The sequence below is a fragment of the Pseudophryne corroboree genome, chromosome 6 (genome assembly GCF_028390025.1).
Source record: "Pseudophryne corroboree isolate aPseCor3 chromosome 6, aPseCor3.hap2, whole genome shotgun sequence".
NCBI classification, from domain to species: Eukaryota; Metazoa; Chordata; class Amphibia; order Anura; family Myobatrachidae; genus Pseudophryne; species Pseudophryne corroboree.
The window spans coordinates 364,945,331-364,968,794 of record NC_086449.1 but is presented as its reverse complement, the minus strand read 5'-3'; the positions used below and the strand labels follow the sequence as shown (position 1 = coordinate 364,968,794).

General features: G+C 46.5%; 1 protein-coding gene across 1 annotated transcript in view; it reads right to left on the bottom strand.

Annotated features, from left to right (window-relative positions):
* The window catches only part of SND1 (staphylococcal nuclease and tudor domain containing 1), a 1,401,087-nt gene that overhangs the window by 1,229,160 nt on the left and 148,463 nt on the right, over nucleotides 1-23,464 (bottom strand). The window contains exon 10 of the mRNA XM_063926687.1: nucleotides 17,294-17,407. Coding sequence (XP_063782757.1) covers nucleotides 17,294-17,407 — 114 coding nt within the window. The remainder of the gene's footprint in view (nucleotides 1-17,293; nucleotides 17,408-23,464) is intronic.

The window sequence follows — 23,464 nt, the reverse complement described above, 5'->3', positions numbered from 1 at the left end:
TTTTGGGCTCTATATACCCCCACAATGGATTTTAAATGAAACAAACAAGATGTGCTTTAACTGCAGACTTTCCGCTTTAAATTTGAGGGTATTTACATCCAAATCAGGTGAACGGTGTAGGAATTACAACGGTTTCTATATGTGCCTCCCACTTTTTAAGGGACCAAAAGTAATGAGACAAACTAAATAATCCTAAATCAGGGGCGTGGCTTCGACGGACATGGAGTAGCACACAGACTGTGTGTCTCTCCAGCTATTAAACTCCTGCACCAATATCCTGTGTCCCCCCCTGGGCCTGCAATCCACCCCAATATCAGCATTATAGTGTAGGGGTACCCCTGGCCCGCTTGGAGACTTGCCAGCAAACTACCCTCTGAATTAGAGTGACTGCGGTGTGCGGGGGGCCCCGGGCCTGCTACTACACGTGGGTAGCTGACATCCTGCTGCCCGCACAGAGACCTGCACCCGCCTCCCGTCTTCCCTACTGAGACCTGCTGTCACCTCCACCGGGCTCCCGTCCTGGGCACTGATTGCCGGGTCCGCGGCTTCCTGCTGCCGCCACAGAGACCTGCATCCGGCTCCCGTCATCCCGCACCGAGACCTGCTCCCGTCCTCGCCGGGTCCGCGGCTTCCCCTCTGTGGCGCCTCTCCTGCTGTGCTCCGGCGGGCGAACTCTCCCCCGGCCGCTGCAGCACCACGTGACCCGCCGCCGCTCTCTCTCCCTGCTCGCTCCGGCGGCCCCGGCTTGTGCCCTCCGGCTCCTGCACTGTGCTCTGCCGCTGGGGAGGAGGTACACGGCACGGCTGAATTTATAAGTGCCTGTGCCCTCCCCATAATACTAATACTGATGCCTAGTTGAGCTTTGCTCCATCAGGATAGGGAGCAGTGCAGTTAACCCCTGCAGATCCTGTAACACCCTGTAACACGCTGGTCAACCCCAGCCTCCCAGCACACACTTCCCTTCAATTTATTGTGCCTCATATGCTGAGAGGGAAGGAAAGATTTCTATATATCCTCCCGCAAATATTTATTCTGTGCTAACTGAGGCTCCCGGTATTATACACGGTCACTGAACAGTTCTGGTATACTATACTTACCCGTAAGCAGCGACTGGATAATTCTGATATACTACATTCAGTTATTCCTTGGCCGTCCCTGGACAGTTCTTGATATACTATTTCATATATTCTTGCCTCCTGCTGCCCGATCGGCCATAATGGTCAAGCCGCATCAGTCTGCCGCGGCGAAGTTGGAAAAGTATGTCAGAAATCCGCCGACGCGGTCCCAACAGGGTGGGGAGGTGCAGTCGACCTCAGCGCCGCCCTCCCCGTCGGCTGGCTCCTCATCTGCGGATGCCGCCGATGCTGCTCTGCAGAGGGTGCTGGATGCGGTCACGGCCAGTGAAGCCCGCTTGGCCGACAGGATCGGTCAGGTCCAGTCGGATTTATCCATTATACACCAGGACCTTCAGCGGGTGCGAGAGAGGGTTGGTGAGGTTGAGACGCGCACCTCCACGCTGGAAGACACTGTTACGCCTCTCGGTAGACGCACTTCTGCTCTGGAGTCCCAGATGATGGATGTACATAGAAAGATGACGGATATGGAGGGGAGATTGCGGCGAAACAATGTCCGTTTCGTCGGACTCCCGGAGAAAGAAGAGGGTGCTTCCCCTGAAAAATTTCTTGAACGCTGGCTGTTGGATGTATTTGGAGCGGAGGAGTTCACTTCACATTTCGCAGTGGAACGCGCCCATAGGGTCCCGATGCGCCCATTACCTCCAGGGGCACCTCCCCGTACATTTATTGCCAAGCTCCTCCACTACCGGGATAGAGATGTGATTCTGAGACTGGCCCGCACCAAGGGTCCCCTTAAGTGGAAAGGTTCCCCAGTGTCAGTCTTTCCGGATTTTGCTGTCGATGTCCAGAAGGATAGAGCGCAGTTTGTCCCTGTGAAACGCAGGCTGCGTGAATTGAATATCCCCTATGCCATGCTCTTTCCGTCTAAACTGCGGGTGGTCTCGGATGGGGAAACAAAATTCTTCACGACCCCTCGCGAAGCATCAATGTGGCTGGACGGACGCTTTCCGGCACGGCGAGCGCTTGCTGCTGATTGAACTTATGTGTTTGATTTCCCTACTTGCAAGTATACTGCTTAGTTTATGCTCGATATGTTATTGTTATGTTGTCTTGGGAGGGATGTATAGTTGTTTGTGGTTATGTTCCGTATGATTCCCTGCAAGATGTCAGTTTGGCTGGAGGGACACTTTTCAAATGGGGGAGCAATGGCTGCTGATTGCACTCCTGTCTCGGATTTCTCAGCTAAGTCAGTGCGCCACTGTTTGTAATGTGCTGCTATGTGATTTACGGAGGGCTATCTGCGGCCCTTACGGGCCTTTACTGGGAGGGGGTGGCTTTGTGGACGGGCGATTGGTAGAGGTTGCCTTTATGCTTATTTTGGGCCTTATGATCTCGGTGGTTGTTCTGCCATACAGTCCTCAAGGGGTTAACGGGTGCTCAGTTGGGGTGGGGGTAAAGGTCTAGGGGGGGATTGGTTTTGTTTTGAGTCTAGCTGGGGGATTTTCCTGTCTTATGGTCATTAAATTCTTGGCCCCCTTAGTGGATATAGGAATTTGACCTTAGTTGGTACTGGTGGAGTATGTTATTGGGCTCTCCGCCATAGTTGGGATTGTTAGCCCTTAGGGTGTTTTGTTGTTAGGGAATCAGGTATGCCGCTAGTTTTAGGTGGTATACGGGGTGGGGATGGGGGTTATTTTAGATTGTTAACATTCAGGTGTTCTTATTTTTTGCTGTGCAATGTGCTTATTTCCGCTGTGTTTATGTTGCAGCTGACTGCAGGCGTATCCTCTTTGGTATTCACTGGCGGTGGCTGGCCGCGGGTGCTATGCGAAATCACAACAATGCCCTGTTATGGCGTCGGTTAAGTTTCTGTCGTGGAATGTGCGGGGGATCAATGACAAGGTTAAGCGCTCCTTGATCCTTAGACAGATTAAATCTTATGCGTCGGATATTGTTTGCTTGATGGAAACCCACCTACTGGGTACTAAGATTATGTCCCTTAAAAAACCATGGGTGGGATGGGCTTACCATTCTATGCATACAGCTGCGTCCCGGGGAGTGTCGATTCTAATTAGGAAATCTGTTCCCTTTGTGCTTGACTCTGTGCAAACGGATCAATGGGGTAGATATGTATTTCTTAAGTGCAGAATTAACTCCGTCCCCTTGTTATTGCTGGCTGTGTATGTACCCCCTCCATACTCGCACGATGTCCTTAAAAAGGCATCTGTCTTTATGGCTGCTTCCCCTGACATACCCGTTATCTGTATGGGGGACTTTAACAATGTTTTAAATCATGAGTTGGATAGGTTGTCCAGGGTGTCCTCCAACCCGCGACCCGGGAACTCCCCGTTTGCAGACACTGTGTCAGAGTTGGGTCTGATAGACCCATGGAGATTGAAGAATCCTGATTTGAGGCAATACTCATGTTTTTCACGCTCTCATTCTTCCTTCTCTAGGATAGATTTAGCTCTTCTGTCCCGGGAGCTTTTGCCCAAAGTTCAGAATGTAAGATATGAAACTAGGGGTATCTCGGATCACTCCCCTATATCGTTACATATTGACTTAAACTGTCAGCGAGGCCAAGCAGTGTGGAAATTTAATCCCTTTTGGCTGACGCATATGGGCGAGGGATCTGATTTGGAGGCTAGCTGGCTAGAATTCTTTGTCATGCATGATGACACCTCGGATGTGTCTCTGCTATGGGACACTTTCAAGGCTTTCTTGAGAGGTACATTGATCAAACGGGTGGGGAGTCTTAAATCCTCCTTTAGAAAACACGAGTCTGAATTGGAGGCTCGGGTGGCCGCTTCAGAAGTGACGTACGTGCGTGATGGCACGGATGCTTCTAAGCTGGTGTGGCTTCATGCGCAGGGTGAATGGAATGATTATCTGTGGGGGAAAACTCAGCACAGACTTCTCTTCTCCTCGCATGTCCAGTATGCTACGGGCGATAGACCAGGTTCTTATTTGGCCAATCTTGCAAGGGGTGACCGTTCCTCTCATACTGTAGTGGAGATTTTGGACTCGGCTGGGTCGGTGCTGGATCGCACCCCCCAGATCGTGGCGGAATTTGTCTCATATTATCAGGCATTATATAGTTCTCAGTTGACCTGTTCCCCACTGGAGCTATGTGAATACTTGGATGGGGTCCATTTGCCCTCCATCTCCAGTGAGGCCAGGGCCCTTCTAGATGCTCCTTTGTCAGTGGAGGAGATTGAGACTGCGATCTCTGCCTCCCCCGATGGTAAGGCCCCTGGCCTTGATGGCATCCCGTCAGAACTGTATAAGAAATATATAAAATTCTTTGCCCCTCGGTTGCTTGAGTTGTTCAGTGAAATTCTTGCCCAAAGTGCGCTTCCCCCGTCTATGGCGGAGGCATTGATTATAGTGATTCCCAAGCCGGATAAAGACCCCAGGAGGGTTGAATCCTATCGTCCTATTTCCCTGTTGCCCACGGATATTAAAATCCTGGCCAAGGTTCTGGCTTCCAGACTTGGCCGGGTTGTCTCCCAAATTATCCACCCGGACCAAACGGGCTTCATGCCTGGCAAGTCTACTGCTGTGAACTTGAGGCGCCTGTTTACTCATTTTCAGGCTTCTCGGGAGGAGGACTGCTCTGCCGTTATAGCCTCCTTAGATGCCGCAAAGGCCTTTGATTCGGTGGAGTGGGCCTTCCTCTGGGAGGCTATGAGTAGGTTTGGTGTGGGCCCCAACTTTATCAAGTATGTTAAATTGTTATATTTTCAGCCCATGGCCAGAGTCTCGGTGAACGGGTTTGTCTCGGACTCCTTCCCCCTATTCAGGGGAACGAGGCAGGGCTGCCCTTTGTCCCCGACTCTGTTTGCTATCGCTATTGAGCCACTGGCGTGTTTGATTAGGGCAGCTCAAGATATTGAGGGTATTAGGGTTGGCGCAAGGGAAGACAGGATAGCGTTATACGCTGATGACCTGTTGCTCTTTGTGGACGATTCTGTTTCCTCCTTACCTAAACTTCTTGACTTGATAACTGACTATGGACGTTTCTCCGGGCTCAAAATTAACTGGGATAAATCCACCATTACTCCACTTAGAGGCCCGGTTTCGGAGGCCCCGGTGATTCCAACCCCCCTTAAATGGGTAGACTCCTTCAAATACCTGGGGATATGGGTATCGAATAACCCTTGTACCTATGTTTCCCTTAATGTCATGCCGCTGATAGGGTATCTCCGCTCGAAGGTTAGGGTTTGGGGGTCTCTGCCCCTGACTGTTACTGGCAGGGTCAGTTTGGTAAAGATGGTATACTTGCCCAAACTCCTTTACGTTCTCCAGCAATCCCCTATATATATTAACCTGAAGACATTTCGACAGATTGACGGTTTGCTTTCCTCTTTGATATGGGCCAGCAGGAGAGCAAGGCTGAGACTAGACGTTCTGTCCAGGCCGAAAGTGTTGGGAGGCTTAGCTCTCCCTTTATTTCGATTTTACTACTATGCCGCACAGTTGGCACATATATGGGAGTGGGTGAACGCCACGGATGCTCTCACTTTGCACTCCCAATTGCTTCTCCAGATATACCCTGCCGGCTCTCCATTACAGATGCTTCTTTGTGGGAACCCTAACTTGTCCAAGATCCCTATAATAAGACAGGCCGTCCTCATATGGAAAAAGGTACATGTTATCCTACTAGGCCAGGGTATTGACCCAGATACCCCTCTGGACAATGCCCTCGGCTTCCCAGAGTTGGCTTCGCTGCGGACTGGGGCGGTGTGGGGGAGGTGGGGTGTGACGTCCCTGGGCCACTTATATAATGATGGTATACTGAGGTCCTTCCTGCAGCTTCAACAGGAGTACAGTGTGCCCTCTTCTCATTTCTACCGATACCTGCAGCTGAGACACGCGCTTAACGCACAATTTCCCGAAACTCCTCCAATGATTGCCGACTCCCCGGTCAAGTCTCTCCTGCGGTCCCTGGGAAGCGGACATCTGGTGTCCAACATTTATGCAAGCATGCTCCGCTCTCACTATTCTGACCCGTTGTCCCTTCTCAGAAACAAGTGGGAGTCTGACTTGGGTGCCATCTCTGATGAGATCTGGGAGGGTGCTTTATGTTCTCCACGATTATCCACTACCACCACTAGATATCAGCAAATTCAACTGTTTATAATACACAGAGTATATATGACGCCGGTGCGCTTGAGACATGTAGGGGGTACCCACTCCTCCAGATGTCCTAGGTGCGATAGTCTGAATGCAGACTTCTGGCACATTCTCTGGCAGTGTCCCAAGATAGCCGTATTCTGGACGGGTGTTACTGACGCCCTGGTGTCAACGGGTATTCCCTCGTCTGTGTGCTCCCCGACGACATGTGTGTTATCTGCTGTGGAGGAGGATGCCCTGGACCCCCCTGCCAAACGATATGTAATTAATCTGTGCGGCCTGGCCAAGGTGTGTATCGCTAGGCTTTGGCTAGCCAGAGATGCACCCACACTGCGATCATGGGTCTCTCTTGTAAACGATACGGCCTCTCACGAGAAATATGTATACCTAGCTAGAAAAGCGGAGAAAAAATATCAGGACCTGTGGGGTCGATGGCTTGAGTCCCCGCTTTCTGGAACCCGAGGTGTTTAGATATGCTGCAAGGGATTAGAGTGGGTGTGTGACTTTTAATCTGCACTGGGTACACTGCCTCTTTTCTCTATGTTATCCCCTGCGCCCGCGGTCAGCCATTCCCGTTCCCGTTCCCCTGCCATTGCTTTAGCTCTGAAATCAGCTCAAATTTATGATGTGCTGCCATAGATATCCATATACAGCTTTCATTGATTTATATGCGCCTTGTTAGCATGCAATACTGATTCTAAAGTACAACCTATGTTTCGGAAGTTAGGCCTGCACCGGTGTTCTATGATAACTATGATAATTGGTCCCTAGTGGACAGGAGAATCTGCGTATTCCCTGGGCTGGGGATCTACTGTGGGTTGTGCTGTTGTTTTTTTTGTGTTTTTTGTTTTGTTTTGTTTTGTAATGTGTTTAATGTTAATCTGAAAACTAATAAAAAAGTACTGAATTTAAAAAAAAATAATCCTAAATCAAACTTTCACTTTAATACTTTGTTGCAAATCCTTGCAGTCAATTACATCCTGAAGTCTGGAACGCATAGACATCAGACGCTGGGTTTCATCCCTGGTGATGCTCTGCCAGGCCTCTACTGCAAATGTCTTCAGTTCCTGCTTGTTCTTGGGGCATTTTCCCTTCAGTTTTGTCTTCATCAAGTGAAATGCATGCTCAATCGCATTCAGGTCAGGTGATTGACTTGGCCATTGCATAACATTCCACTTATTTGCCTTAAACTTTTTGGTTGCTTTCGCAATATACTTCGGGTCATCGTCCATCTGCACTGTGAAGCGCCGTCCAATGCGTTCTGAAGCATTTGACTGAATATGAGCAGATAATATTGCCTGAAACACTTCAGAATTCATCTTGCTGCTTTTGTCAGCAGTCACAATATCAAATACAAGGGAACCAGTTCCATTGGCAGCCATACATGCCTACGCCATGACACTACCACCACCATGCTTCACTGATGAGGTGGTATGTTTTGGATCATGAGCAGTTCCTTTCCTTCTCCATACTCTTCTCTTCCCATCACTGTGGTACAAGTTGATCTTGGTCTCATCTGTCCATAGGATGTTGTTCCAGAACTGTAAAGGCTTTTTTAGATGCTTGGCAAACTCTAATCTGGTCTTCCTGTTTTTGTGGCTCACCAATTGTTTACATCTTGTGGTGAACCCTCTATATTCACTCTTATGAAGTCCTCTCTTGATTGTTGACTGACACATATACACCTACCTCCTAGAGTGTTCTTGATCTGGGCAACTGTTGTGAAAGGGGTTTTCTTCACCAGGGAAATAATTATTCTGTCATCCACCACAGTTGTTTTCTGTGGTCTTCCGGGTCTTTTGGTGTTGCCGAGCTCTCCGATGCGTTCTTTAAGAATGTTCCAAACAGTTGATTTGGCCACACCTAATATATTTGCGATCTCTCTGATGGGTTTGTTTTGATTTTTCAGCCTAATGATGGCTTGCTTCACTGATAGTGGCAGCTCTTTGGATCTCATATTGAGAGTCGACAGCAACAGATTCCAAATGCAAATGTCACACCTGGACTCTACTCCAGACCTTTTACCTGCTTAATTGATGATGAAATAACGAGGGAATAGCTCACTCCTGTCCATGAAATAGCTTTTGAATCGATTGTCCCATTACGTTTGGTCCCTTAAAAAGTGGGAGGCGTATATATATATATATATATATATATATATATATATATATATATATATATATATATATATATATCGTTGTAATTCCTACACCATTCACCTGATTTGGATGTAAAAACCCTCAAATTAAAGTGGAAAGGCTGCAGTTAAAGCACATCGTGTTTGTTTCATTTCAAATCCATTGTGGTGGTGTATAGAGCCCAAAATATGAGAATTGTGTTGATGCCCCAATATTTATGGACCTGACTGTATGTGTGTTTTGGCCTTGAAAGTACTGCTTCGATTTTGAAAAATAAGATTTTAAACCTACCGGTAAATCTATTTCTCCTAGTCCGTAGAGGATGCTGGGGACTCCGTAAGGACCATGGGGTATAGACGGGCTCCGCAGGAGATTGGGCACCTAAAAAGAACTTTGACTATGGGTGTGCACTGGCTCCTCCCTCTATGCCCCTCCTCCAGACCTCAGTTAGAGAACTGTGCCCAGAGGAGATGGACAATACAAGGCAGGATTTAGCAATCCAAGGGCAAGATTCATACCAGCCCACACCAATCATACCATGTAACCTGGAACATACATAACCAGTTAACAGCATGAACAAACAGTAACGGTCCAAGACCCATTCCAACTGTAACATAACCCTTATGTAAGCAACAACTATATACAATTCTTGCAGAGTTTCCGCACTGGGACGGGCGTCCAGCATCCTCTACGGACTAGGAGAAATAGATTTACCGGTAGGTTTAAAATCTTATTTTCTCTTACGTCCTAGAGGATGCTGGGGACTCCGTAAGGACCATGGGGTTTATACCAAAGCATCCAATCGGGCGGGAGAGTGCGTATGACTCTGCAGCACCGACTGAGCAAACGCTAGGTCCTCATCAGCCAGGGTATCAAACTTGTAGAACTTTGCAAAAGTGTTTGACCCCGACCAAGTCGCCGCTCGGCAAAGCTGTAATGCCGAGACGCCTCGGGCAGCCGCCCAAGAAGAGCCCACCTTCCTAGTGGAATGGGCTTTAACCGAATTTGGTACCGGCAATCCAGCCGTAGAATGAGCCTGCTGAATCGTATTACAGATCCAGCGAGCAATAGTCTGCTTCGAAGCAGGTGCGCCAATCTTACTAGCAGCATACAGGACAAACAGAGCCTCTGTTTTCCTAATTTTAGCCGTTCTGGCTACATACATTTTTAAGGCCCTGACTACATCCAGGGATCTGGAATCCTCCAGGTCACTTGTAGCCACAGGCACCACAATAGGTTGATTCATATGGAATGAAGAAACCACTTTAGGCAAAAATTGCGGACGTGTCCTCAATTCAGCTCGATCCACATGAAAAATCAAGTAGGGGCTCTTGTGTGACAAAGCCGCCAATTCAGACACTCGCCTTGGTGATGCCAAGGCCAACAGCATGACCACCTTCCAGATAAGTAATTTCAACTCAACCTTGTTAAGCGGTTCAAACCAGTGTGATTTTAGGAACTGCAACACCACGTTCAGGTCCCATGGTGCCACTGAAGGCACAAAAGGGGGCTGGATATGCAGCACTCCCTTTACAAACGTCTGGACTTCTGGAAGAGAAACCAATTCCTTCTGAAAGAAAATTGAGAGGGTCGAAATCTGTACCTTAACAGAGCCTAATTTCAGGCCCATACCCACTCCTGTCTGTAGGTAGTGGAGAAAACGACCCAGATGATAATCTTCCGTAGGTGCATTCTTGGTATCACACCAAGACACATACTTTCGCCAGATACGGTGATAATGCTTAACCGTCACCTCCTTCCTAGCCTTTATTAAAGTAGGGATGACCTCTTCCGGAATCCCCTTTTTCGCTAGGATTCGGCTTTCAACCGCCATGCCGTCAAACGTAACCGCGGTAAGTCTTGAAATACACAGGGCCTCCCTCAGAGGAAGAGGCCAGGGATCTCCTGTGAGCGTCTCTTGTAGATCTGAGTACCAGGCCCTTCGAGGCCAGTCAGGGACAACGAGTATAGTCTGTACGTTTCTTCGCCTTATGATCCTCAACACTTTTGTGATGAGAGGAAGAGGAGGAAACACAGACCGATTTGAACAGCCACGGTGTTATCAGAGCATCTACTGCCACTGCCTGAGGGTCCCGAGACCTGGCACAATACCTCCGAAGCTTTTTGTTGAGACGTGATGCCATCATGTCTATTTGAGTTCCCCAAAGACGTGTTACGTCTGCAAAGACTTCTTGATGAAGTCCCCACTCTCCTGGATGGAGATCGTGTCTGCTGAGGAATTCTGCTTCCCAGTTGTTCACTCCCGGAATGAAGACAGCCGACAGAGCGCTTACATGATTTTCCGCCCAGCGAAGAATCCTTGTGACTTCCGCCATCGCGACTCTGCTTCTTGTCCCGCCTTGGCGGTTCACATGAGTCACTGCTGTGACATTGTCTGATTGAATCAGAACCGGTAGGTTTCGAAGAAGACTCTCCGCTTGTCGAAGGCCGTTGTAAATGGCCCTGAGTTCCAACACATTGATGTGTAGACAGGACTCCTAGTCTGACCAAAGACCCTGAAAATTTTTTCCTTGTGTGACCGCTCCCCATCCTCGGAGGCTCGCGTCCGTGGTAACCAGGATCCAATCCTGAATTCCGAACCTGTGACCCTCCAGCAGGTGAGAACTTTGCAACCACCACAGGAGAGACACTCTGGCCCCTGGGGACAGAGTTATTTTCCAATGTAAGTGCAGATGGGACCAGGACCACTTGTCCAGAAGGTCCCATTGAAAAGTCCTTGCATGGAACCTTCCGAAGGGAATGGCCTCGTAGGCCGCCACCATTTTTCCCAGAACTCGAGTGCATTGGTGAACCGACACCCTTTTCGGTTTTAGCAGTTCTCTGACCATGTTCTGGATGTCCTGGGCTCTCTCTATTGGGAGGAAGACCTTCATTTGTTCCGTATCCAGTATCATACTGATAATGTCGATATTATCTTACACTATAGAGCTATACCTTTTAAACACCCCTTTACCATGGTGCCGCTGCGGGCGCTAGACTTAATACTCACGCTACGTACTTTGTATGCTATTTACGCACAGAGTCCCGTATCGTGTACGTACTTCGCGTACAAATGCCGCGCTGTGGGTACAAAGTACACGCAGCGCGTACGCACACAATTTAATATACTTTAAACCGTATTAGTAATACAATGCAATTATATGATTACACTTTAAACCTTATGCAGCTAAGCACTGCAATGATGTTACACCTTAAACCTTTATGCAGCGCTGACGGTACAAAGTACTCGCAGCGCGTACACACCTTATCAATACACTTTAAAACCTTATACAGTTAGGTAATGTAATACGCTTTAAACCCTAGCAGGGAAAATGAGGACGCAACACCGATTTGTAGTAAACCGCTGGGTTCTAACACCACAGTGGATTATTTGAAAGGGGGTAACAGTACAAGTTATAAACTACATAGCTAACAAGATAAATCTAAACAGAATAATGGCTACAGTCAATGTACATACGTGAGAATGTTCGCTTGCGCAACCCGGCCGGTCCTCCGCTTATCAGGTAGAAAGCGTTCAGAGTCTTCTGCCCGGCCAGGCAACAACAGGCTTTTTATACACAATTTCCATATACAATACAATGGTCACTGTAATCCCTTTGTCTATTGGACACTGAGATCCACCTTTACATTACAGGAGAGGTCTTAGGTTGATTTGAAAAGGTGGGCGATGTCTTTCTCAACTGCTCTTGTGGGTGGTATCCTCTGGATTCCCCCCGCATACATAATATACAGTAAATACAGTTTAAACCTATATTCTGCTTCTGCATCTAACTATCCTCAGGAACATGCGATCTTCCTCAAACCAACACCAGAATGTTTCCCTTAAAATACCCTACAGCTGGATACCAAACACCACCTTGTTACCTTGTTCTGTCCCCTCCTATCCTGTAAAGGTGAATCCCCTTGTTCTGTAACCATTTTAAACAGCTATTTCTTTCTGATGTGGTGCAGGGGGCTGTGTGTACAATGTGCACTATTTGGATTAAATATGTAATGTTCTGATAACCCTCTATGCGCTCACAAACTCCGCCGTAAATACCCATACCACGCGCAGGTCCGCGAGCGTGATCATACGCAAATTGCTGATATGTGCACGCACGGCGGAACAAATGCACACGCAGCGGGCATGTGTGTTACAATATTTTTCGACTTTGACAATACCTAGGAACGGTAGTCGAGTTGTCGGAATCAACTGACTTCTGTAGATTTAGAATCCAACCGTGTTGCTGGAGCACTCTCAGAGAGAGCGCCACACTGCTCAGAAATTTCTCCCTTGATCTCGCTTTTATCAGGAGATCGTCCAAGTATGGGATAATTGTGACTCCATGCTTGCGCAGGACCACCATCATTTCCGCCATTATCTTGGTGAAAATCCTCGGGGCCGTGGAAAGTCCAAACGGCAACGTCTGAAATTGGTAATGACAATCCTGTACAGCGACTCTCAGGTATTCCTGATGGGGGGGCATATATGGGGACATGAAGGTACGCATCGTTTATGTCCAGAGACACCATAAACTCCCCCTCCTCCATGTTGGCTATTATCGCTCTGAGTGATTCCATTTTGAATTTGAATCTTTATGTACAGGTTTAGGGATTTCAGATTCAAAATAGGTCTGACCGAACCGTCCGGTTTCGGGACCACAAATAGGGTTGAGTAGTAACCTCTTCCCTGCTGGTGCAGGGGAACCTTGATTATCACTTGCTGTATACACAGCGTTTGAATTGCAGCTAACACTATATCCATTTCCGATGTGGAAGCTGGTAGGGCCGATTTGAAAGATCGGTGCGGGGGCACCTCTTCGAATTCCAATTTGTAACCCTGGGAAACTATTTCCAACACCCAGGGATTCAGGTCTGAACTGACCCAAACCTGACTGAAAAGTCGAAGACGTGCCCCACAGGTGCGGACTCCCTCAGGGGAGCCCCAGCGGCATGCTGTGGGTTTTGGAGCAGCCGGGGAGGACTTTTGCTCCTGGGCACCTGCCGAAGCAGGTGCTCTTTTGCCTCTGCCCTTACCTCTGGCGAGGAAAGAGGATCCCCGACCTCTTCTGGACTTGTGCGACCGAGAGGACTGCATCTGATAGGGTGTTACTTTCTTTTGCTGTTGGGGAATATATGGTAAAAAATTTGATTTACCTGCTGTAGCTGTGGAAACCAGGTCCGTCAGCCCATCCCCAAACAATACCTCACCCTTATAGGGTAGTACTTCCATGTGTTTTTTGGAATCCGCATCACCCGTCCATTGGCGAGTCCATAAGGATCTTCTCGCTGAAATAGACATGGCATTGGCCCTAGAAGCTAACAATCCAATGTCCCTTTGAGCATCCCTCATAAATAAGACTGCGTCTTTTATATGGGCTAGAGTTAAGAATATAGTATCCTTATCCATATTATCAAATTGATATGTCAGCTCATCTGTCCAAGCTGCAATTGCGCTACACACCCATGCCGACGCAATTGTCGGTCTTAGCACAGCACCCGTATGAGAATAAATACACTTCAAGGTAGTTTCTTGCCTGCGATCTGCAGGGTCCTTAAGGGCCGCTGTGTCAGGAGACGGCCACCTTCTTGGACAAGCGCGTCAGGGACTTGTCCATAGTGGGGGATGATTCCCAAATCTCCCTGTCCTGCTTAGGGAAGGGGTATGCCATATAAATTCTTTTGGATATCTGCGGTCTCTTTTCCGGAGTCTCCCAAGCTTTTTCAAAGAAATCATTTAATTCATGAGATGTGGGAAAATTAATAATCTGTTTCTTTCCCTTAAACATGTGTACCCTTGTGTCGGGGACCGAGGGTTCATCCTCAATATGCAACACATCCCTTATTGCCACAATCATACACTGAATGGCTTTAGTCACCCTAGGGTGCAATTTTACTTCGTCGTAGTCGACACTGGAGTCAGAATCCGTGTCGGTAGTAGTGTATTGTGTTAAGGGACGCTTTTGAGACCCCGACGGGCCCTGTGAGTCGGTCCAATCCGAGGATTGACCCCCTGATGACCCCCTAATTCAGCCTTATCAAGCCTTTTATGTAAAGATGCCACACTTGCATTCAACATATGCCACATGTCCATCCAATCCGGAGTCTGCATAACCGACGGGGACACACCACTCATTTGCTCCACCACCTCCTTGGAGAAGCCTTCCGCCTCAGACATGTCGACACACACGTACCGACACCCCACACACACAGGGATTAACCTATAAGGGGACAAAACCCCAACTAGGCCCTTAGTAGAGACGGAGAGAGAGTATGCCAGCACACACCAGCGCTTAAAAACACTGGAAAAAATATGACCAGATAGCGCTTTATTATATATATCAATTCCCACTCACTGCGTCGCTAATGTGCCCCCCTCCTCTTTTTTCCAGCCTGTGAAGTTCAGCAGGGGAGAGACCAGGGAGCCAGCGTTCATGCATGCAGCTTCTGTGGATAAAATGGCACTGGTTAGTGCTGAGGATCAAGCCCCGCCCACCCGACGGCGGGCTTCGGTCCCAGTGACTTTTCTATTAAAATGGCGGGGGATCTTAGATTTACTGCCTCCGCAGCCTAATCTATCTGAATTTGCCCAAAAGTGAGGAATATTGCTGCCCAGGGCGGTCCCCCCTGTGCCCTGCACCCTCCAGTGCTGCTCTGTGTGTGAGACTGGGAGCAATGGCGCGCAGCTTACCGCTGCGCGCCTTACCTCATGAAGATCTGATGTCTTCTTCCGCCTAAGATATCTTCTGCCTTCTCATACTCACCCGGCTTCTATCTTCGGCATCTGTGAGGACAGCGGCGCGGCTCCGGGACGAACCCCAGGTGAGACCTGAGTTCCGACTCCCTCTGGAGCTAATGGTGTCCAGTAGCCTTAGAAGCAGTGCCCAACTTGACAAGCCAGCTCTGCTTCTCTCTCCTTCGTCCCACGATGCAGGGAGCCTGTTGCCAACAGGACTCTCTGAAAATAAAAAACCTAACAAAATTCTTTTTCAACAGAAAACTCTGGAGAGCTCTCTGCAGTGCACCCATTCTCCTCTGGGCACAAGATCTAACTGAGGTCTGGAGGAGGGGCATAGAGGGAGGAGCCAGTGCACACCCATAGTAAAAGTTCTTTTTAGGTGCCCTATCTCCTGCGGAGCCCGTCTATACCCCATGGTCCTTACGGAGTCCCCAGCATCCTCTAGGACGTAGGAGAAAATATGTTTATTGATCTAAAATGTACCAAAAGCAATCAAAATAGACATTTATGAAATTTCCCACCATACGACACTATATACGCTCACAACTGTCAATCACCACTCTACCCTACAATGACTCCTTTATACAGCTGTGCCTTCAGAATGTAGCTATGTGACCGGCGGTCCCCACAATACTGGCGGCTACATCCCAAACACCCTAAATCCTGACAGTCGGCATGCCGACTAGCAGCAACTATTCCCAGGAAACCCAGCGCCGGCAACGCATACCCCACCCGTGCCTTCTTCCAATTAGAGTTCAACTCAAGGCTAGATTAAGGGAGTAGTACTCCTTCAGTGGCAGAATTGTACTGCCAACGAGGAGGTAATCAATGTCCAGTGAGTTTTGCGGGATGTTGTGGTGAAACTGTGAGAGACAGTGGTCAGCAGCCTGCAGCGTGTGTTGCTCTGGCGTGCTGGTCCTACGTCAGCTGCAGTTTCATAACAGATAGTCGTGTGCATGTACATGGTGGGAAAGGGGGTGTTTGAGCAATTTATTTATTTTTTACTGTGGCCCCCACATCATCAGTGCCCCTGGTCCCACACAAGCCTTAATCCAGCCCTGGCGCAACTTCCTCAAAATGCAGAGCCATCCCACCATTTGTTTTGAAATCGGTGTTCATTTTGTCTACGTTGTATATCAGTTTCATATATCCTGTTATCTCCATCGAGCTCTGCAGAGTAATGTGAAGCCTTACAAATAAACATTAAGTGATCTAACCCCCTACCACTATCGTATTTGCCTCAAATTGTATAGGGATGCAATTATACAGAAATGCATTTCATCATTCAGAAACAATGCATGACCTACCTCACTGTAAGACCTTCTGCAGCTGAAGATTAATTGCCTTTTCCCATAACCTCCAAGATGAACAAGTCAGCATTCTTTGGGCATTCCCATGTGTGGGGTTTTTTTTTATTTTTTTTTATGACTTATCAATATACTTTTATTCCCCTTTGCAGGCTTTTACTAAACCCAAACTTGACAGCTTATAACAAAACCTGACCCAACACAATACTGTCACCAATTGACACATTTGTCCACAAAAAACACAATAGGATACAAATAAGATGGTAAAAGGTGATCACAAGATGACCAGAGTCTGATGTACATATACCTCTGCATATACAGTAAGACTTGGCATCTGTAGCAACATTAAGCACATATACAGATAAGGTGCAACATCGCACACAGAAGGCATTTAAACCTCATAAGTGCAGGTATCACATTGAGCAACTTATATATTATATACAGTGATATATAAAATAAGGTACGGTATCACTAAATCTAGGAAGTATATGGAAAGCAATTTTATGTGGTTATTTCTATGTACGTGAATAATCCTTAGCATTACTGATGGTGTGTGTGGCAAACACATGCTAAATGGAACAAGTGTGAAAAACCGTATAGCACAAAAAGGTAATGATTTTGTGGAGCACATACAAATATGTTAATTGGACAAGGTGGTTATTATAGTGTGCAGCTGATATCTACGCAAAAATTACAGCTCATAAGTATACACAAAATACAAAAAAAATAAAACAAATTCTCTATAACAGCACTTGTGGATATAGATCTACAAACAAATGTGTCATTATAAATAGTCCTTATACATGAAAAAATTAAAATTTCTCAAATTCTGAATGTTTGATTGTATTGCCCAGCTTAGGAGGGACAAGCCATGACATTACTGTTACAGATCCTTACCTGAGAGCCTTCTCCTTCCAGCCTAGGTGGCCTGATACTGGCAAGGTGAATGGTCTTGTATTCTCCAGAGTTCAGCTTCACCACCATTGCATCAGCATTTAACACCTGCACAACCTGTAAGGCAATAATTAGTGTAAATTAGGTGGTATGCCACTATACAACCTTGTACAGACATCTCAAATAATTTATCATATACCCAAATACTTCTCTGTAGGTTGTTAGAGTGACATAAAAAAAAGGTATCTGGACGATAGGTCAACAGTAAAAAAGATCGACAAGCAATAGGCCAACACCAAATGGTCGTCATGCATATGGTCGACAGGTGCAAATGACAATGGTCGACACAAGAAAAGGTCAACATAAGTGAGTTTTTTTTTTTTTTTTTAATTTAAGACTTTCATACTTAACTATCCACGTGGACTACAATTAAGAAAGGTAACCTGTGCCAAGCGAAGCAAAGCACCTTGCCTGAAACATAGCCATGCAAGGGGACACGGTGCACTAATTGGTGGACCACATGCTGAAAGGGAAATTGACACCAAAAACTAATGTCGACCTTTTGACCATGTCGACCATTTAGGGTTAACCTAGACTAGGTCAACTTTCACTGTCGACCCTTTGAGCCATAACTGACATAATAGCAACATTAACGCAGTTTTTTAACTACATTTTTATTGAAGTTTTACAAATGTATTAAAAGGGAAGTAAAGGAGTACAAAAATACAGGAAAGATAGGGGAGAGGCAGTGGGTACAGACAATTGAACATGTGTTCATTCCACCCAAAAAAAATAAATAAAGGTCCACAATGGTTCAATAAAAGAAAAATTGTTAAGTTACAGGCTTGTACACGTACATAGGGAGATGTAGGCAGATAATCTCGATATCAGACAAAATCCTAAACATGCAAGTGTCCAAATTCAGTGAGTGGATTCTGTCATTTGTCTCGAGAGAACGTAGATGCCTATAGTTGGCTCCAGGAAGCCAGCGCAAAGTTGGCAGGAAGCTGAATAGTATTATATGGCCCCTGAATGTTTCAAACTCAATGGGAGTGGTCCGCGTTTTCAATTGCATCTACAGTAGGAACCAACAGTGTGCGTTATGGACTAGCCATCAACAATTTAGTTGAAATAAGGATATGGCTTTAATGCAATTCTTAAATGTACACAATTTTTTTCTTGTTCTCCATTAGTCTAAGCAGATGTATTACACCTATGAACTGATGACAGTTAATTTTCTAAGCACATTTTACAATATAGCCAAGCATAGAAATTGTTACTGGAATGTAACTGGCACAGCACACCACCTCTTGCCTAGGGTCCACCAGCTGTGGAATGTCTAAGTATCTACTGCAGAGCTTTCACTACATTAGTGTTAGACATACCCTAAATTATTGGAATTCTCCATTTTAAAGCTTCTCCCTATCATTCTGCAAAAGTCCTTGTATAAAAACTATTTAATAGAATATGACCAATACAAAGAAAATACTTTTTTTTATATACATTGTATAAACAAACTTAGTACATGCTCAAAAATTCAAGTTCAAAGCATTTTGGGGCAAATTCAGACCTGATCACTAATGTGCGTGTTCGCACAGCAGCGATCAGGTCTGAACTGCGCATGAGTCGTCACATGGCAGACAGCCGTCTTAGCCCTGCGATCACCTCTGCCTGATTTACAGGCAGAGGCGGTCACTGGGGGGACCGTTTAGGGGGTGCGGTCCAGGCAGCACAGCCGCTGCAACCTGGGCAGCGACGAGTAGCTCCCTGCCAGCACGCAGGAGCTGCGCTGGCTGGGAGCTACTCCTATAGCACAAAAGCATCGCCGCTGTGTGATGCTTTTGTACTTGTACAACATGGTAGGGCCTGACATGAGGGGCGGACTAGTCCTGTGCTGGGCGTCGCCCCGCATGTCAGGGAAGCTGATCGTAGATGTGCACATCTACGATCAGGTCTGAATCACCCCCACTGATTGAGCAGTCACGAGTGGGCAGCTTTCATATAGATCTGTTAATTTTCTGCTACATACAGTCCCATCAACATTCCATGACTAGAGTTTGCCCATGGCTGGATGTCTGTTATTTCTCAGCGGAACCAATTTTACAGAGACAATAATTCCATCTAATATTGTGATATTTTATGTTGTACACATTGATCACAATTTCTTTGTAAACCGCATTTGCAGTTTTTCCTTCAGGGATTAAACACAAGAGATGCTTGGGGCTACTAACTCGTGAGTAAAGCTGCTTATGGGAGAAGTAGCTGGTCCTGAGACCTACGCCTGCAGCCCTGAGCGTTTGCAATTTGAATTGAAAAGGAAAATATTTGGGGATATGGGGTACACACGGCAGTGTCTTACCAGCACCATATACTACTAAAATCTCTGCCTCAATGAGGTTTCTCTGTAGAGCAGTCCCTTTTAGGGCGGTATCCTTATGATATCGCCTAGGGCTATCCTATTAGCCCCGATAAACTGCCATGAGCTGCAGCTAATCGGAGCTTGCATACTGCACTGGGTGCTGGCTCCTGACAGCTACTGGTGCAGTGCTCCCCCTTCATGTGACCGCTGGTGGGAGGGGAGATGTAGGTCACAGCGCTGCCCCTAGGGCCGTCTTTTCATATGGGCCCTATCGGCACTTGCACAAGGGCCCCATGAGTTTATGGGCTCTAGGCTGATAGTTGAGGGTCCCCTCTTTACGGGGGTACCAGATTTTTGAAAAATCGGTCTTGGGGAACCAGACATATCCGACTTCAAAGCGGTGGTCCCCATCCGAGCCTATTAATGGCTCTTCCCAGCCAGATATTTCAGGTTGTCCGACTTAAGTTTTTCTGAGAGTATATTCCAAAAGTTGTGACTTTCCTCTTTCAGTGGACATTGGCAGCTTGTCTCCACTATGCCAAGAACCAGAGATAGCCTTCTAGTCACTGGTCCCTGCTCCAGCTCCTCACGCCTGGTATACAGTTTTAGATTTTTATTGGTAGATTGCTCTGGATCCTGAAATCTGATCTTCAAGTCCCCAGTACGGCCTGAAAGATGGGACTCGCTAGCTTTTTATCACATTGAAAGCTAAGAAATCTATTTCCAGGAACTGGGAGATATCTGCAGTCCAGCAAGCTGTCCTCCTACTGGAAAGTGATGAATATTAAGCACACTCCACTACCCACCCCTCCCCTACGTATTAAACATCCCTACCACCCAGGACCCATCATGCAGCTCAATGCCTCCTTCTACAGTTTAGTGTTCTCTCCCACCATATGTGCAGTAATTTAACAGAAATTACTGCTCCAGGTCCTACATGCTGAGTGGAAGATAGAACTCCGCCTGCGGTACATCAGAGCTGCCGCTGATAGCACCCCCTACTGCTGGAGGATGGGTAGGGGTCCCAATGCATTGCTTTGCCCAGGAGCCTACACTGCTGTTAAGACAGCCCTGGTTTCCCCGCGGGGGTCACAGCGTTTAGTGGCACCCTCCCTGCAGTCCCAGCCTGCTGCTGTTGCAGCAGGCATGGGACACTGCAGGTCACTGCAGTTATCAGGGATTTTGATTCACCTAAAATCCCCGGAAACAGCCCGTTTCATGCAAAATATATATGGACTGCTAAGAATGTTACACTAGCAAATAAGCCCTAATTCTTGCTGTACATATTAAAATGAGTACATTATAAAACTGGAAAAGGGAACATTCTCCCAGCATATGCCAAACCAACACTCGCCCATTGGACTGCCAAACAGAAGCGTGATTCGTCACTCCACAGAACACATTTCCACCACAGTGATGGTGTGCTTTACACCACTCCAGACGCTTGGCATTGTACTTGGTGATGTGAGGTTTGCATGCAGCTGCACAGCTATGGAAGCCTATTCCATTAAGCTTCCACAGCTGTTTTTGTGCTTTAATCCAGTGGAAGTTCAGAACTCTTCAGCTATGGAATCAGTAGAGCGCTGGCTACTTTTACACACCATGTGCCTTAGTTATGAAGAAATGAGAGGTCGGTGACAATATATTTATGCCTCATTTCCCTTGTCAAATATGTACTTTTTATCCCCACAGCATGTCCCTGCTCACCCCATATTGTGCTTAAATCAACCTTAATATTGTTAATATCGGCAGTTGTGTTGTTATCTGTTACACTTTAGTTAATGTCTTCATGTTAGACCTGGTTTCCTATTGTTAACACCACAGTGGACACTCAAAGGGCGAGTCATATAAGGTACCATTGTCCCTTCTTGTTTACGCCCTATTGTCCAACAGTGAGCTGACGAGACAGGGTGGCTCTCTGGCTGATCTAATCACCTTGATTAGAATATGTATTGTATTCCAATGCCTTAAGCTCCTAAAACGAAGAAAGTAACACACACCCCTGTAATATGAAGCTTCTGGGGGTATAAGTAGAGCTACCCAGAGAACTGAAGAGAGATTCTTTGTCCTTAGGCTAAGTAGTAATGTTCTGCCAGGGATCTGCTGTGGAATCCAATATATTGCATTTATCTGGGATTCTGTGTTGCTGGAAGAGATTCTCTGCTCCTTGACTAAGTAGTAACGTTCTGTCAGGAGTTTGTAGTGGGAATTGTCGTGTGGAATTAGATTAAAGAAGTGTGCTGAGCTGTTTATGATCCATTCTATTCAATAAATCACTGTTGGTTTTTCATCTACCACCATGCCTAAGTGATTTGGAACCCAGTATCTACACATCAGTCATTGACCCTGCTCTGATTGTACAGGGTCTTTCGCTTCATGGCCGAGCTGCCGTTGTTCCTAAATGCTTCCACTTTCTAATAAGATCACTTACAGTTGACCGTGGAATATCCAGCAGGGATGAAATTTCACGAACAGTCTTATTGCAAAGGTGGCATCCTATCACAGTACCACACTTGAAGTCTGAGCTCTTCAAAACAACCCACTTTGTATCAGGCATTTGCAAATGGAGACTGCATAGCTAGGTGCTTGATTTTATACACCCGTGTCAACAGGTTTGATTAAAAAAAAAAAAAAACACCTGAATTCAATAATTAACAAGTGTGGCCAAATACTTAACATGCATATTAGTTTTCAGATGGTTTCTGGTATACTGATAATTTGTGTTACTGTAAAGATGTGTGCCCCTACATCATGCCTCTATACGCCACACAGCAGGAGATTCCATCAGCATCAAGCACATTTTCTTGGCAAAATTGCATCTTATTAGCATTACTGCGTAAATAAGACACACCGCTTATGCTGATTAAAATGATATGCAGCATGCCTATAATCTGTGTGCAACTGTGGTTGTACTGAAACGCTAGATTTCAGTGCAGCATAGAATTTCATATGTAGATTCAGCCGCACACAGAATATAGGCATGTCGCATACAGTAACGTAGCATTTCGTATGCAGACCTGCAGCATGCCTATTTTCTGTGTGGCTATATCATTTTAATCAGCAAAAGCAGCTTGTGCATCCTGTTTGCATCATTTTGCGACTAAGATTAATTTTAATCAAAAAAAGCCACACGAAGAGACGCTCTGCACTATCAAGTCACACCACAATGTGACTAGGGACTGTTCAGCATGCAGAGAGGGTAGATGTAAGTGAAACAAAACGTTAAGGAGTGCTAGTGTACTAGTTTAGATATGGTAGAAAAATTCAAACTACCACTGACCCATACCCTCCAACATGACCTGCCCCACTAGGTACAAAATGCTCTGTTTCTGGGCTTCCCTCTTAATTTATGATTTCCATCACCTGTGAAGAAACCGCTTTCTTATCATTTAGCTAGTTCAACACAGGTGATGGAAATCATAAATTAAGAGGGAAGTCCAGAAACAGAGCATTTCGTACCTAGTGGGGCGGGTCATGTTGGAGGGTCTGCTGACCAACATCACTATTTCTGATAAAACAATCGTTATAATGGAGAAATGTGTAAGCTATCACTCATTCTGCACCTTAACAGACTTCTCATTCTCCACTGGATAAAGGAGACTAAGACCAGGCACTTGCTTGGATATTCTTCTTGCCGTAATCCTTTTGCAGCCCGACAGTGGGACGCACAACAACATCCAAACTTCAGCAGAGAAAGGTCGGACCAGAGAGCATACTGACCAACACAGTTTTCTGCAAGGAAAGATCAGAATGCCCACACTTCTACTACCAGCAATCTTATTGTCGCAATAAAGACTAACAAGAAATCTCTGCAA